General features: G+C 42.0%; 1 protein-coding gene across 2 annotated transcripts in view; it reads right to left on the bottom strand.

The window, feature by feature from the left end:
* The window catches only part of NTNG2 (netrin G2), a 96,923-nt gene that overhangs the window by 4,744 nt on the left and 74,799 nt on the right, over nt 1–17,380 (bottom strand). The window contains exons 6-10 of one of the 2 annotated variants that reach the window (XM_074293937.1): nt 16,269–16,328; nt 13,069–13,143; nt 7,186–7,278; nt 4,478–4,645; nt 1,899–2,033 (exon numbers count right to left, since the gene is read on the bottom strand). In XM_074293937.1, the coding sequence (XP_074150038.1) occupies nt 1,899–2,033; nt 4,478–4,645; nt 7,186–7,278; nt 13,069–13,143; nt 16,269–16,328 (531 nt within the window). The remainder of the gene's footprint in view (nt 1–1,898; nt 2,034–4,477; nt 4,646–7,185; nt 7,279–13,068; nt 13,144–16,268; nt 16,329–17,380) is intronic. The other variant, XM_074293938.1, reaches the window with a different exon arrangement.

The following is a 17,380-nucleotide window of genomic DNA, read 5'->3' as shown; positions in this document are numbered from 1 at the left end:
CCATTCTATCTCTGTCCACTTCTCTGTTTTCTCTATCTTGTCTTCAATTCCTGATGGGACTTCATCGAGAGATCACTCAGACAAGTGTCCCGAATCTTTCCTGAGGTGGGACCTTACTGTCCACACAGTCTGGACATCCCTGTTTTTGATTCTTTTTGATTTACTCTTGGTCAGCATAGGCTCTCTTAGTCTAAATATATTATCTAGATTGGACCATAGATTTATTGGGCAATTTGGTGACTGGATGGATAGAATGGAGTCAGGAAGACCTGAATGCAAATGCAGCCTAAGACACTTATTAGCTGTGTGACCCTTAATCCTGTTTGCCTCAGTTTTCTCATCTGTAAAATGAGCTAGAGAAAGAAAAATGGCAAACCACTTAGGTATCTACCAAGAAAATCCCAAATAGCACCACAAAGAGTTTTACACTACTGAAATGACTGAACAATACAACAACAGATTTAGAGGTGGAAAAGATCTTAGAAATAACTAAGTCTAACTCCTTCATTTTACAGTAAGATGAGGAAAATGATCCAAAGAGAGAGGCCAGAGAACCAAAGCTAATAAGTGTCTGAATGGGATATACACTAGATTTTTCTGACTCCTGGTCTGGTGCCCTATCTATTAGACCATACTTCTTCCATGATGCTAAACATCTTTGTGTTTATTATCTTCCCAAATTCAATTCTGATGGTTCAAATCCTAGTCATTCTTCAACACCTAATTCAAGCCTTAACCTCTTCCATGACTTTTTCTGATTACTTGAGCCCACACTGATCTCTGTCTCCTCTGCAATCCCATCTTCTTACACTCTCTATCATGCAATCTGGCATTAGCTATAATCTCTAAGTGTCTAATAGCATTCTTTGTTTTGTGCATTTGGGTGCACTTTGCATCCTTACTCAATTTGAGACTCACTGGGATAGGGGCCCTCTCTATAAATATTGTGTTCATTATATATATAGGAGGAATGCTTTACTACCTACTGTGTAAAGTTCAAATCCTTCAGCATGGCATTCAAGGCTTTCCAAAATCTAATGGAAACCTACTTCTCCAGTCTTATCACATATTACCGTCCCTTGAATATGTTCTACTCCAATCAAACTCTCTGCTTTCTGCTCCTACCCCATGCTCTCCAGCCTCCATGCCTTTACTTGGGTTGTTCCTGTTGCCTGAAATGTCCCATCCTCCCTTCTTTTTCTATTTAATTCCTCCCCAGGCTATAAAGCCTAGATCAAATGCCACTTCTTCCAGGAAGCTCCCCCATCCCTAGACATTTCCCACATCCCTCCCTTGAATTTATGTAATACTCTGTTTATTTTGTTGTTATTCAATTGTGTCCAATTCCACTTGGGGTCTTTTTGGCAAAGATATTGGAGGGATCTGCATTTTTCTCCAGCTCATTTTACAGATGGGAAACTGAAGAAGCAATTTTCTTGAGGCAAACAGGGTTAAGTGACTTGCCCAGAGCCATATAACTAGTAAGTGTCTGGGGTTGGATCTGAACTCAAGATAAGTCTTACAGATTCCAGGCTCAGCACTATGGCTGCCTCCACACTTTATTTATTCCTTTCTAATGTACTATCTATGTCTTATGTTGCATTGTAGTTAGTTGTGCCTGTTGTTCCCTTGACCAGGCTATTGGGGGGAGGGAGGCTGGGAAGATGGAAATGGCATCTTAGCTACACTTTGTGAACCTCTACACATGTGGACATGACTAGTAAATATGCTGTGGCCCAGTTTGAAATAAAGACTTTTTGAACTAAATCCCAGAGAAGCAACAGTCTCAGGACCCCATTTCTAATCCACCCCCTGGCTTTCCTTCAGCATCTTTTGAGGTATGAATTCAGAGAAAGGGAGGCCAGGCTTGTGGGTAAACCCCAGCCCCACCAACTTACGAAAGCAGCCCTGGCGCCAGTAGTGACTGGGGAGGCAGTCATCACACTTGGGGCCTGCAGCCCCTTCTCGGCACTCACAGTGACCGGTCTCATTGCACCGGTCATTAATAGATCCTATCTGGTTGCAGTTACATTCTGTGCAGACATAGGACAGAAAAAACAAAACAAAATAAAACTATGGTCAGTTTTACTTATAGCTCTCCCACCATACAAAACCTCTCTCCTTTAGTTCCCTCCCCACCAACTCCCAGCCTCCCATCTCTATTCACTAGAATAGGATCCCAGAAATGTTGCACAGTCTTACCAACCATTTCTCCCTCCCTCTTGTTGTACTTTAGTTCTGTCCAGCTCTCTGTGACCCCATTTAGGATTTTCTTGGCAAAGATACTGGGGTGATTTGCCATTTCCTTCTGCAGCCCATTTTACAGGTAAGGAAACTGAGGCAAACAGGATTAATTGACTTGCTCAGGATCATACAGCTAAGAAGTATCTGGGATTGGGTTTGAACTCATGAAGAAGCATTTTTTTTTGTCCTGGGCTTGGTGCCACCTCATTGCTTATCCCCCTCCCATTTTAGAAGACAGGAACAAGAAGAAAGGCAAGGGAATATACACTTATTGAGTGCTGCCTAACTCTGTGCTAAGTGCTTTGTAATCTCATTTGATCTTCTCAACAACCCCATAAAATAGATGCCATTATGATTCCCATGTTACAGTTGAGGAGCAGAGATTTTCCCCAATGGCGTTTGAAGAATTGGCTGTGGGGTACCCAGAGTGTAGGAGGGGGAAGGGCAAAAGGGTACCAGAGCAGGAAAATCTGAGTTCAAATTCTTAGGTAAGCTCTTCTTCTTCTCTGGGCCTCACTTTCTTTATCTGCAAAATGAGGGGGATTGCACTAGAATGATCTTCGAGTCCCTTCCTGCTCTAAATCCTGTAATCACTAAGCTCCTTTTGAGAGCTTACACTCTCAGAGTCATTGAGGATTCACCCCAATTACTGTCTAGTTCCTAGCTACAGATGCTGCATTGGTCATTTTGATTTTGAGACATTCATACATTCAACTACAAACATTTTCTGCTTATACATTTCCATTCACCCTTAGACCACCTTCCCACTCCACCCCCTGTTATTTCCATTCCACATACTCCTTCCTGACTATCATGCTCCTAGTCTTTCTCCTAATTCTAGTGGAATCCTTCCTTGTCCTTTCCCTCTGATGTCAGCCTGGGTCCTATTAGCTCCATCTTCACCCATTTATATGCAGACACAGACAGACACAGATACACAGACACTCACAGCTGTATTGCATAGGGAAAAGGAAGGGAGGGAGCCCACTATAATCCATCTGGAAGGTTCTAACTGCAGCCTAACTCTGACCCCAGGATGGGGCCAAATACAATTTAGTTTTGATGACCTGAAACCTAAAGGAATTATCTCCTGTACCCTGGGCTACCTAGAGTCTTAATACAGACTGACAGCTCCAGGCCTAGGGCCCAGGAGAGGATGGCAAAAGGATTCCGACTCTCTCCTTGCAAACAGGCTGCAGGCACTAGAAGTGATTCTCCTAGAGGAGAAAGTAGCCAGCCAAAAAGGGCCCAGAGAGCCTAATTGAGAAAAGGTGTGTGCACACGTATTGCTCTGTGTTTAGGAGGAGGGAGAGTGGGACCAGCAGTGCAGAGATCAGCCTTTTTCTTTGGTAGAGGTTAAAAACAAAACAAACAAAAAATGAAGGGCAGGATTCAGGCAGCAGAAACCAGGTGGCTCTACCCAAGACCAAGCTATCCAGACATATTCCTATGAGAAGATTTGGAGCATCTTATCCAAACTGTTCTTTTAGCAGCTCAGAAAACAGGTTTACAAAGGGAAAGTGATTTCCCCCATTCTCTTAAGTATCAGAAACAGGATTTGACTTCAGATCCTCTGGCAGTTTCCAGGGATTCAGTCCCCCTCTCCCCCAGAACAAATCAGCCATTAGCTGACTGTTATTGGTCTTCTGGCAGGAAGGACCCTTCCTAGGAAGAGGCCTCCAACTTCTACTTCCAAGCAAAGAATAGCTTGTTTTCCCTCTGGGCTGGCAGGTATAGAATCATCCATTTGGTGGAGAAGGTTGGAATTTTAAGGAGATTTAGAGAATATTTATAAAAAAGAGAAAGCCAATGAAGAGGCATGAGAGGGGTGCTTTGGATATTAATGAGTATGGCTATCTTATTTTAGAGATAGAGAAACTGAGATCAAAAAAAGGGAAAAGAACTGGTTCAAGGTCATAGAGATGTTTAGGGACACCTGCAGAATTAAAACCCATCTCTAATAGAATGTAAAAACCTCGAAGGCAGGGTTGTTATTGTTAATCTTGGCTTTGGATCCCCAATTTCTGGCATAGTGCTTGGTACACTGTAGGTACTCAATAAATGCCTGAATAAAAGGGCATTATTACATGTCACTAGCATATCATTTGCTTTTTGCTCCCCTTCTTCCCCCCTTTCCTCTGGAGTTCATGTGCCCTTCAAACCCCCTGGCTTGCTCATGATGCGACTGGGAGCCTTCCCAGTCTGTCCATCAACACTAGGCGGGCCCACTCACCAATGCAAACGTTTTCATCGTCCAGCTCAGCGGAGCCATTGCGGTAGTAGCCCAGGCGGCAGTGCTGGCAGTGCTGGCCCCGGGTGTTGTGTTTACAGCTCACACAGGTTACCACATTCAAGAAGTCAATGTAGCTACAGCGATTGGAATGACCATAACACTCGCAGTCTGCCAAGAGGCGAGAAGAAGAATCAGTCCCACATGGGCCTTATAGCCAGGTATGTCACCATGGCTGAAAGGGACTTTGCAGAAGTTTAAAAAAAAATGGAGAAAGGACCCAAAGAATTCAAGTAACTTGCCCAGAGTTATTTAGCAAGTTAAAGGCTCTCCCCTGGAATAAGCATCCAGGTCTCTGTTAGAATTCTCTTGCCCCATAGTTCTCTAGATTTCTTGCTATACATATCTGGTAGTCCAGGGTCAAAGGGCTCCAGAGTGTGGAATAATCATTCTAACTTGCTTCCAAAAATCATAGGTGTCTCTTGGAACTAATGGATAAATCCTCTTTGGGACCAGTTTTGAGGTTGTTTTAAGTCTCTTCTGAAGAAGAATGTTTTCCAGAAAACTTTCCTGTATAACAACAAGCAGTCTTTTGGCCAGCACCAAACATTACACTTAATCTTTGAGGAAGACTCCTGGACCTGGAGATTTGGGGAAATTTTTCATAATCTTCTAGGCTTTGGGGGGAAAGGCTAGGAAATAGATTTTTAGAAAATATGGCCTAAAGCACAGGGTTCAAGAAAGTATCAATCAATTTAGAATTTCCTATGCTGAAGTGGGCCCCTGACTTGCCAATTTCTATGGCAGGGATGGGGGGAACAGTAGAATCCAATGAAGATGAAGAACTAGGGCTTGACAGATGTTAGAAAGAAGTAAGCATGCAAGAAATGGATGGAATGGGCAGATAGCCACAAAAATTGGGGCCGTGAATTAAAATCACATCAAACACAAAAGAACGGACAAGGAGCTTCCCCACCCATGCTGCATTGGAAACAGGAACCTGGAAGCATAAGCTCTCCCCAGAAAGGATAGGAAAAGAAAAAAGAGGCATTAGCCATGTTAGCTAGGACAGGCTTTCCCATTAAGTCTAAGACTTGAATCCCTTACTAATGGGAGACAATTTGGATTAGTCTTTATTCCAGCCTGAGGACAATTATATTTGTTTCATCTTCTTTGTACATCCAGTGTTTAGCATGATGCTTGGCAAATAGTAAGCACTTAGTAAATCATTCTTGCTGGCTCCCTAATGCTTGAGGTATTTTCCTCCCCTTTACCACCCCTCCAATCCTTCCCTTAGAGTTCTGGGAAGTTAAAAAAGAATTTAAGATTAGAATAGATCTGCTAAAAGAGTAAGGCAAATTACATCCAGTCCAGGGACTGGAAGTTTTGGTCATTTCTCTGGTGATGACATCATGAAGGGAAGAGATTTGGGATGGAGAGGATAAGGTGTGAGGAAGAAGAAGCTAGAGCATGTCTCAGGAAACGAGGATCTGCCTTTAGAAACACTGGGCAAAATGTCTAAATATCCTCTGAGATTTACCCATCCTGAGGGAGTTTTACTTCCTACTGAGAAGGGATTACACTATTTATATTGCATAATTACAATAAAAAATCTTTACAAGATATTCTCCCCAAAATAGCTGTATGAAGTACTTAGTATTAAGTATTATTGTCCTCTTCACATGTATAATTAATATCATATTGCTTGCCTTCTCAATGTTTAGGGAAGGACTCATGGAGAGAGAAAATTTAGAACTCAAAACTTTAAAAATGAATGTTAAAAGTGTAATTGTAAATATTTAAAAAAACTATCATTTATGTATCTATCCATTCATCCACCCACCTGCCCATCCATTTATCTATCCATCTATCTATCTATCCACACATTATTATAACTATTCTAAGGATGAGGAAACTGAGCTTCAAATTTGTCCATAGGCATACAGCTTATGAGTGTCAGAGCTGGAATTCACCCCAGATCTCCTGATGCCTCATTCAGGGCTATTTCTACTACTACATCATGTTCTGGTTTATGACAAGGGAAATCCTACTATCTTGAAAATATAAATAACTTTGAAAATACCTCTTCTATCTGAAGAAAAAGAAGATTCATTCTTGATGTCTTGGGGAGTATGGGGTCTCTGGGGTAATAGCCTCTGAGCACTATTCAAGGAGAGACAAAGGATTCCAGCCTCTGCATTCCCAGAGGATGCTTGGCAATGCTCTTTACCTCCAAGAGAGACTGAAAAGATATGACTTTGATCTAGCTCATTACTACAGTATGATTCTGTAGACATGATCTGTGCTAAGAGTCCCATTGTCACCAACCAAGACTACATCATCTTGTATCCAAGATGGTAGCAAGCAGATCCAGTCTCCTCCCTACCACTAAGCCAAGGGGTTCCCAAGCTCCTAATTACTGGAGGAACCCAATAGAAAAGAAATTTCAGGAAAAGATTTCTTCTTTAAGCAGGGCAGTTCAAAGCCTGAGTCCAATTCTGTAGGGTTGGGAGGAACAAAGAGAAAACAAAAACAAAAACAAAAAAAAAAAAAAAAGAAGTTTGACTTTTGCTTAGCCATATAAGTGGATGTCCACAGTCCAGCCCCAGAAATGGCTTTTTGGGACTGTAGTCTCTTCCTCCCATTGGGCTGTTCAGTCTGGCTTCCTAATGGTGCCTCTCCTCTAAGCATCCATCTCTTTCCCCTCTTACCTTTGAATACTTCAATGGGCACCACTTGAGGAGACTTAGGCTTGAGCTGGAAAAGTTTGGAAATCTTGGCAGGGACAGCAACAGTGATGATGGCTTGGAGAAACAAGAGATAAGCTCTTTTTATCACTTCCCCTAAGGTCTCTGGATATAAGCACAGGAAGCCATGAAAAGGCCACTGTTGGCCTTATCAGAGGCTTAGAAGAAGCCATCAAGGCAGAGAGAATTTAAATAATTGGTTGAAGATCAGACAAAGTCAAAGAAGGCTCCAGTTCTGCCTGATCCCCTTTCCAATACATCCTCTATAGATCTGCCAGATTAATCTTCCTAAAACTCTGATTTTAAATGTGCCATTCCTCTAAAACTTTCAGTGGCTTCCCATTTCCCACAGGATAAATTTCAAACTCCTACCTTTGCAATTCAATACTTCTATTAAAGGTAATCAAGCCTCTGTAGTCTTATTTGCTCCTAGTCTCCAATCCAACTGCTTTATTTATTCTTTTCTGAACAAATCAGATTTCTTCCTACTTTGGACCATTTTTTCACACTCTTATCAAGACCTAAGACTGGAATGTCTTCTTCAATTAATTATATGTCCTGTCTTCTATCATTTAAGACTCAGTTCAAAGCATACTTTCGCTCCTACCCAAGGTGAATCCTCTCTCCTTTGCACACATAAGATACTTGATAGATACCATTGAAAAACACAGAATTATGGAATATTAAAGTTGGAAGGAATTAGTGATGATCTAGTTAGTCCACCCTTTTCATTTTAAAGAGCAGAAAAACCACAATCTTTGGAGAGAAAAACATTTGACCAAGGACACACAGCAAAGCAGTGGTTAGACCAAGATGTCTAGAACACTGGGCTTTTGGACCCCAATCCAGTGATTTTTATACTATCTCATGCATTCTATACATTTTTCAGCTGGACTATAAGCTCTTGGAGCACAGGTACCAGGTTCTATTTATCTGTATATTTTCCACAGTGCCTAACATACAATCCATATTTGATAGTACGTTGAACTAAAAGGGATCTTACTGGTCAATTGGCTTTATTACTTTTGTAAAAAACAATGAAAATATTGAGGTTATGAAAAGGAATGCAATCTGTTGAAAGTTAAATAAGTGAGATTCCAAACTAGGTCCTTGGACTTAAAATTATTTCTAAGGATGATGAAAAGGGCTCTAGGACATCAGTTTCTGCTTCCCTTTCAGGTCCCAGATATCCAGCCTCTTTACAATAGGAGAAAAGTCCAAGGCTAGACCATTGGCCCCCATCAAAAATCATACTTTGATCCCCCAGTGTTCTCCAAGCCAAAGCCATTAATTTACCTATGGCTCTCCATCACAGTAATGTCTCATATTGGCATCCAGTTCTGGGAGCTGTTGACCAGCAGAGGGTGCTGAAAGCCTTGATTTATTCTTTGTATTTCCGTAGAAACACAAAGAAACCTCATTTTCTGGCAGGTGGCAGACTCAGTTTGGAAAGACTCCTTTCTTAGAGCTAAAGATGATCATCTTTCTGAGCAGTAGCAGGAATGGCAAGGAGGGAGCAAGACATTTATTAAGAGATGAAAAAGTTAGCCTCCAGTCCTGGTACTGGCTCTGACTCCTTATAGGTAAGTCACTTCCCTTCTTTGGACCTTAGTCTTCTCATTTGTAAGTGGGAGTGATAACCCCTGTCTTCCCCCTTCTCACAGGGTATTATGGTGAAGACAAAATGAGATAATGGATGTGAAAGTGCTTTCAAAACAGTCAATCATGATTTAAAATGTGAAGGTAGGAAAATAAGAATTTACATTGCACCTCCTATGTGCCAGGCACTGTGTTGAGTGCTTTACAAATAGCTCATCTGATCCTACAACAATCTATAAGGTAGGTGATATTATGGCATCCATTTTATAGTTGAGGAAATTGAGGCAAAGTTATATGACTTGCTCGCGGTCATACACCTGCTGTCAGAGGCCAGGTTTGAACTCAGGTATTCCTGAGTCCAGGTCCAGTACTCTCTCCACAATGCTACCCACTGGTGTTTATGTGACCCTGTGACTTAACCTGCTTGGGCCTTTGTCTCCTCATCTATAAAATGAGGGGTCTTGGACTTGATGATTGTGCCTTCTAATTCTGAATCTGAGATTTCCCATTATTACTTAGCACAAAAAGACCAGAGATATGCTCAGTTTACCTGCTCTTCCCCCATGAGAAAGCCAGAAAAATAAATTTTCCACCTGTCTACATGACTCTGTCTTACCTTTTCTCTCTGCATATTTCCTATTGCTACAGGATCTTAGATTTCAAGCCAGAAGGGAGGAAGGTGCTATATTGGGAAGTTCTGGAAGGGACCTTCACACTTCATGGGAAGTGCTTTACCCAGTGTCACACAGGAAGTGCTACAAGTGCCTGGATTCCATCATAAATCTTTTGACTCCAAATCCAAGCATCTTTTGCCCAAAATTCTAAACTCCTTGGCTTTGCATTCTAAGTCCTGGCCTTATTTGGCATCATATCTAAAACAACAACAACAGTAATTCCTATTTCTCCAGTGTTTTCCAGTCTCTAATGCTCTTCTTTCCTAGTAAGTGTGTAAGGAGCAGGCAAGTTTACTCCTCCTTTTCTGGACCTGTTTTCTTTTCTGTACCTGTCCCTTTTTCCCAGAATATTACCCTGTCTGTTCCCCCAAGGTTGGTTTCTTCATTGATTTCCCCTTCGAACAGCAGCTCATTCTTGATCCTGCTACTTCCTAGAAATGAGTAGCTTTCCTTGTTCCTTATCTAACCCCTCCCCATCCTTCAAGGCCCAACTTGTCTTATTGAACTCCTCTGACCCCCTGGATCACTTAGTCTATACCTCATCATCTAGCACTTAGTCTTTGAACACAGCATTCCTTCACTCAAAAGCTTTCCATTATCCTCCCCCCAAGCCTATCATTTCTTAACTAGAGTCATGTAATCCGGGATTAAAGATCTGCTTTTATGTATTTTTGTCTCTAACTCTATCACCTATTATGTGCCTGACACAGAAAAGGCACATGGCAGGTGACACATACTTGTTAAGTGACTTATACTTGCACACATATATGCAAATATATATATATATATATATATATATATATATATATATATATGTCCATGTATAAGGATTATTTTTCCACAATAAGATGTGTGCTTTAATTAAAAGGCACAATGGAAACAAACATTAGCTACAACTCTTATCCATATATATATATATAAAAGGCATTACCTGCCAGGTGAAAGCTGAGGCTAGCTAAGCATGGCTGAGGTCAGGACAGCTGCTGGCTTCTCCCCAGTGATCTCCATCAGCAAGTATTCACTTTTTGTGAAACTAGGTGAACATCATAGCCTTAACTGGTAAGGGGAATAGGTGTGGGAGACATTGGGAGGATCCCTAGGTGATCTCAGGTGTCTCCTGGGAAGAGGAGGTCAGATGCCATAAAAATCTCAGAGTAAGCACCCTATTCTCAGAGATTCTCAGAGCAAGCCTACTGACCTGCTGACTGGTCTTATCCCCAAAACAGGCCAGGCTCATGGGATTAGAATTAGACTATTCTGGTGACCATTGAGCCAGATATATTTCCTTTCCAAAGCAGGGTGAGTAAATCTCTCAGATGCTGGTGTGGGGTGGACAAGTCAGTAGCACATTCTTCCCTGTCTTCCCCAGGGCAATTCAATAATGCAGAGAGCCCTCACTGGCTCTGGTATCTGAGAACCTGGCTTCAAATTTTACCTTTGACACCACATGCTTAACCTCAGATAAATCATTTAATCTCCATAGGCTTTAGGATCCTAAATGAGGGGATTGGATGAGATACTTTGGAGGTTCGTTCCATATCCATGACCCTATGTCTCTAAGCACATGGGATCATATCCCCACAGGAATAACTCCTACCCTAAATTATCTGGGTTACTGTTACAATTCCCTGCCTTTTTCTTAGGGGAAAAGGGAGCTCCATTGTATGTACTCTGAAAGAGACAAGTACTTAATAGTACTCACTGAATGAATGAATGAAGGAACCACAGCATCTCATTCCACCCTTAATGACATAATATCTTACATAAATGTCTTCTCCTCCCCCCTACTCCCTAGGCAGTTCTATTCAATATTAGTCCTCTTCATGAATGCTCACCAATGGCCTTCCCATCTAGAAAGAGTAGATCTCCTTCCATAACTTCTCATTTTAAACTCCATTTCTGATAGCTTTAAGAAGTGACATTTTTGTGTCACTTTCACTTTTGTGAAGCACTTCACATACAAGTCTCATTTGGACCTCACAACTATCCTGTGAAGTAAGAAGACTACTGATAGTAATAAATTTCATCTTATAGATTTAGAAACTGAGGCTGAGAGAAGTCAAACAGCTAGTAAGTGTGTATGGCAGGATTTTAAATCAAGTTTTCCTGATCCCAAGTTCAATGCTCCATCCACTTCACAATGCTGCTGCTCTAACTACAAAGGGAACACTGTAAAGAACACGCTCTCCCCTTCTCTGATCATTAGGAATAGAAACCAAGGTTGGACTAGCTCCACCAGGAGGTTAAAGAATTTTCATGGTGCCCTGGTTAGAGCTCTCACCTGGTAATCTGGATGTTTCAGGAATATCTCTTAGGAAGGTAATAATAATAAAGATAACATGTAAAACCTTGCAAAGATCAACTCATAGGGGAAGAATTTTTTAGGATAGCATTCTGAGCTGAAAGGGGTTTTAGAGGCCATTAGGAAGCTGATGTGAGGTAGAGGGGAGAAAGATAGAGACAGAGATAGAGAAAGATAGAGACACAGAAATCAGCACATAGAGACAGAGATAGTTACAAAGGCAGATAGAGAAGGAAGGGGAAGGGAATAAAAAGGAAAGGAGAGAGGAAGGGAAAAGGAAGGAGAGAGACACAGAGAGAGATAGAGATAGAAACAGAGAAAGATAAAGAAACAGAGAGAGAGGAAGGTTAAATGAAAGGAGGGATGGAGGGAGGGGGAGGAGAGAAAGAGAAAGAGAGAGGGAAGATAGCAAAAAAGGAAGAAAGTGAGAGAGGGAAGGGACAGAGAGACAGACAGAGAAACACACACAGGAAGAAAGCAAGAATGACAGACAAAGACAGAGACAAGAGAGAGAGAAGAAGGTTAAAGGGAGGGAGGGAGGGAGGGAGGGAGGGAGAGAGGGAGAGAGGGAGAGAGAGAGGGAGAGAGAGGGAGAGGGAGAGAGAAAGGGAGAGAGAGGGAGAGAGAGGGAGAGAGAGGGAGAGAGGGGGAGAGAGGGGGAGAGAGGGGGAGAGAGGGGAAGAGAGGGGGAGAGAGGGGGAGAGAGGGGGAGAGAGGGGGAGAGAGGGAGAGAGAGGGGGAGAGAGGGGGAGAGAGGGAGAGAGAGGGGGAGAGAGGGGAAGAGAGGGGGAGAGAGGGGGAGAGAGGGAAGAGAGAAGGGGAGAGAGGGAAGAGAGGGGGGGAGAGGGGGAAAGAGAGGGAGAGAGGGGGACAGAGGGGGAGAGAGGAAGAGAGAAAGAAGAAGAAGAGGAAGAGGAAGAAGGAAGAAGAAAGTGAGCAAGGGAGGGGAAAGAGGGAGAGAAAGAGAGGGAACCAAAAAAGAGAGATACAGAAAGCTAGAGATAGAGAAGGGGAAGAGATAGAGACAGAGAAAGACAGACACACATTGAGAGAGAGAGAGAGAGAGAGAGAGAGAGAGAGAGAGAGAGAGAGAGAGAGAGAGAGAGAGAGAGAGAGAGAGAGAGAGAGAAAGAGAAAGAGAAAGAGAAAGAAAGAAAAACAGTGACCTAGGAGAGACTCCTCCAAGGGCTTTCCCTGACAATTTCTTATTCCTTTAAGGTCCAGTAATAGTACCCGGGGGGATATTGTAATCAGCAATAAATATGTCCCTACCTTCTGTCTTGGTGTTAACCTTGGGCATAGGGGTGCCCATCTGCAGAGGGGCAGCTGTTGAAGAACTGGTCCACTCTCATGTAGAAACAAGAGGAAAGTCCAGTTACAAGGTGGAATAAGGATTAGGACTAGGAGGTCCCAGTGATATACTCAATTGTTCCCTAATAATGGTGTTATGGATTTAATCTCCATATTCCATGTTGTACCAGGAATGGCTGTGTCTACACTGGTTGATTGGATCAAAGTCCAGATGAATGGCACCTACACTACTATAATCTTTGGCCTCATTTGATTTGATGCCATTTGCAATAGGTGCATATTAATATTATCTTCATCTCCTGGATGGGTCTTTTGCTTACTTAGAAGTCCAGATATATAGAACTCTTGGAAGGTTCAATTCAGTTCCTAAATTATCTAATCAATATACAACACAATCTATCTACACTGCCAAATGTAGACCCAGCCACTCTTGGGGAAACATAGCACTAAAAGCAATACCTTTGGCAAACATTTGCTAAAGAGAAAAATTATTCCAATACATATTTCTGTTCCCACATTAGACCTGACTTCTAAGTCACCAAGGAAGGATCTCCATCCCTTTGTCCAAACCTTGAGTTTTCTCAGAAGAAGGTTCAGTTGCATCCAACTCTTCTTGACCTCATTTGGGGTTTGCTTTAGTTTGGTTTTGCAAAGATGGTTTATTTCCATCTCCAGCTCAATTTACATATGAGGAAACTGAGGCAAACAAGAGTAAGTGACTTGGCCAGGATCATACAGCTAGTGAGTGTCTGAGGCTAGATTTGGATTCAGGTGTTACTGACTGCACACTAGGCACTCTATTCATTGAATATGCTATTTATTGAATCCACAGTAAATTGTTATTCATTCATTCATTCATTTGGAAGTATTTCATCACATTTAACCAAAATTTATTTCTCTTCAGAGTCTAATCATTGCATCTAACCTGGCTTTCTGAAGCTAAGCAAGGATATTCTTCCTCTTTTCATATGACAGCTTTTCAATTGCTCGAACATTCCTCTTGCCTACATCCTTATTTCTTCTAGCCAATCCTCATAAAATACAAATGCAAGGCTCTTTATCATCATGGATGTCCTCCAGTCAAACCCCCAAATACTACATTGCTCATTTTGGGGGCTAAATGAAGAATACGATGATGGGAAGATGGAAAGAGGGTGGAGGAGGAGGAGAGAGAAAAAAAAAAGAAAGAGAGAGACAGAGAGAGAAAGGGAGAGGGTGAGAGAGAGAGAGAGAGAGAGAGAGAGAGAGAGAGAGAGAGAGAGAGAGAGAGAGAGAGAGAGATATCTTCTTCGCTCAGTTTCAAAGGATAAACCCAGAGGGACAAGATCGAAATTTGATTTTTCTGCTCTTTCGAGGGATTATAAACAACAGCAACTGGTAGAGTATATAAAAAAGAATCTAATGTCTAAAAAGTACAAGGTACTTTTTAACTGTGAGCTGGAAGCCTTTGGATATCAAATTGATATTAATATGGTGTTCAATGAGGAGAAGAGGCGGCCCTCCTCAAATTGGCAAGGGCTTAATTAGAGTCATAATAAAAACCAGCCCTGAAGGCATTTTGCTTTTTAATCATGCACATATATCACCCCTCCTCCTCCTCCTGCTAAACAAGAAAAAAGGAAGAGCAGTTTCTCAGAGTCCATTCTGACTGGCAATCCTGTCTCTGGTTTCTCGGAGTCCCTGCCTATGGACAGGCTGACAGGCAGAAGGGCAAAGCAGATGATCCAAGTGTTTGGAATTTTCCTCTTTTGTGTCCATAGCACTTAGTACAGTTTTGTCTGTTTGTTTTTTGCACATAGTACATGCTTAACAAATGATTTATCTTTGGTTCATTTGGGGAGTCCCACTTGACTTGGGCCAAAGGGCTGGAATTACATATTTAGAGGTGCTGAGATGGCTCAAGAAATTTTTCTGGCTTTGTATCTGGAGAGAAAAAAAGAATACACACAGAAAATGATATTCAGATTTCCAGGATTCCAGGTTTTTCTGGAAACGATCTCAGGTGCTTCTGAAATGTTCACTCAGGAAACCTGAGTTATATGCCAGGGCCATATGGAGGATGTGATTGTGCCTCCCTTGTTATTTCTCAAGGCGCTGAGGTGCTGAGGGCTCTCCCAAGGAGGGGTGCCAGGAGCAGGGAAGGCCAAGATCCTGGGTATTGGCAGGAACAATAGAGTCACATAACAAGTACTCTAGGATTGTTTGTGGATAATATGAAACTGATGAGTTAGACAGTGGTGAGGATGAAGCTGATAACTGATAAAAACAATGATTCAGAGGAAGATGATTTTGCATGGACTCAGACACCTTATCCTTCAGGACTTGCGCTAACTGAAGTCTAGCTTCGAGACTGGAGTCTTAGCCTTTTTTCTGATGGGATGTAAAGCACTTTATTTTTCTTAGATGCAGTTTCTTCATTTTTAAAATGAGGAAGTTGGACTAGTGCTCAAAGGCTTCTCTTCTAGGTCAAAATCGGTGATTCTCTCCACTATTGACTTCTTCAGGAGAAGAATTTATTTTCCTGCTCTGGAAATTTTTACAATGTTCCCCACATTATCTAACTGTTAGTCCCATCATTTTGAGGGCTTCCTTTAGCTGGATGCACTTGGCTTATCAAAATGCCTCTTTTTCTTGAAGCTCTCCGATTATTCTCTCTACCCCCTAATCAACCCTTGCCTCTGCTCTCTCCCACGAAAAGGTTTTTAACCTTTCTCATGGAAGGGAAGTTCATGGACCCCTTAGGCAGTCTGGTGAAACCTATAGACCTCTTCTCAGAATACATCTTCAAATTCATAAAATAATTATGGGATTACAAAAGAAACCATCTTTTGGAAATAGAGATGTAATTTTTTCTATCCAAATTTCCAGACTTCCAGAAATCTCTCCATGGATTTTGGATTAAGAACCATGTTCTTAGAACTTATTTATGGACAAAGTTCCCAGTACAAGATTCTAAGTTTACTGAAGGTAGAAACTGTGTTTCTGATTTCTTTTCTCTCTTCCAAAGCAAAGAATCCTTTTGCAAGATGTAACACAAACTAGCAACTAGAAGCTTACTACTAAGATCGTACGCTAAATCTCTTGGGCTCTCAGACCCTCTGGAACACTTCACTCACTACAATCAGTGAGGTCCCCAAGGCCAAGAGGCTCCCTTGACATACCTGGACTTCCCTGAGTTCTTCCACCTGTCATGGTAACAGGCTGCCCACTGGGAGTAAACCCTGAGCGCAGAGGAGGCAAGACAGTAGGCAAAAGAACAAAAACCCATCAATCATATTAAACAAAGGACATTATCTCCTAGAGATGAGAGGGATTCTCTTATGGCCTTACCACTCCATCTCTCCCCTACTTTAACCTCGCAAGGCTCACAAGCCAAAAGCAACAGGGAAACTCAACTTAGAGTGATTGCTCTAGCTCTAGCTTTTACTTCTAATCCCCAGAGACAATGCATTCAACCCAAAAAGTTGAGGAGGGTCTGCCTGTTGAGGCTCTTATAAATGGAAGAATGATTGGGACGAGGAGTAGAAATCTGTTTATGTGTCTTGGAGGAAAGTTTCTTGGTTCTTGATTCTTCCATCCCTCCAGGACTGCCACAGAGGAGTATCCTGATCTAGGGACCACCCTCTTAGCATTCTTGTCCCACTTCCCCCTCACTCTAGTTCTATTTTCCTTTTTATGAAGATGCACTTAATCTGTTTCCCCTAGGAAATTTAGAAACAAAAAGAGTGATCTTTCCCCCTGCCCAGTCAATGCATGTTTCTTACTCATCTACCTCAACTCTTAATAACTGAAAAATTCACTTCCTGGAAAACAACATCCCCCCAGGCTTTAGTTACACCACTTTCCATGCTTGGGATCATATTAAATTAGTTCTCCATCTAAATCTTGTGTTTTAAAATGGCAATAGGTCTGAGGGTGCTGGGGACATTGCCCAGCTGGAATAGGAAGAGGAGAAAGCAGGCTAGTCAACTAATGATCCAGTTCCCAACCAGTTAGACTAAAAGAATCCTCCCTTTTCTCAAGTGACCTCCATTCATTTAGTTCTATTGACATGACTTGGGGAAGCCACGTGCCAGGGACCCAGCTCATGTCAACTTTACCAATAAGGTGTCCAGACAATGATGCTTGGCAGGTTTGAGAGAACATCACTTAGTGACTCTTTTCCTTCTCTTTCCCTCCTGAAAATATGGTAAACAATCAAGAAGATAAGGTTTTAAATTCCTGTCCAAACTGGCATTTACAAACAGAGACCTGCTATAGAAGGGCTTTTACC

This window comes from Sminthopsis crassicaudata, chromosome 2, assembly GCF_048593235.1.
Source record: "Sminthopsis crassicaudata isolate SCR6 chromosome 2, ASM4859323v1, whole genome shotgun sequence".
NCBI classification, from domain to species: domain Eukaryota; kingdom Metazoa; phylum Chordata; class Mammalia; order Dasyuromorphia; family Dasyuridae; genus Sminthopsis; species Sminthopsis crassicaudata.
The sequence above is the reverse complement of the archived record's forward strand: the minus strand, read 5'-3'. Positions and strand labels throughout refer to the sequence as shown.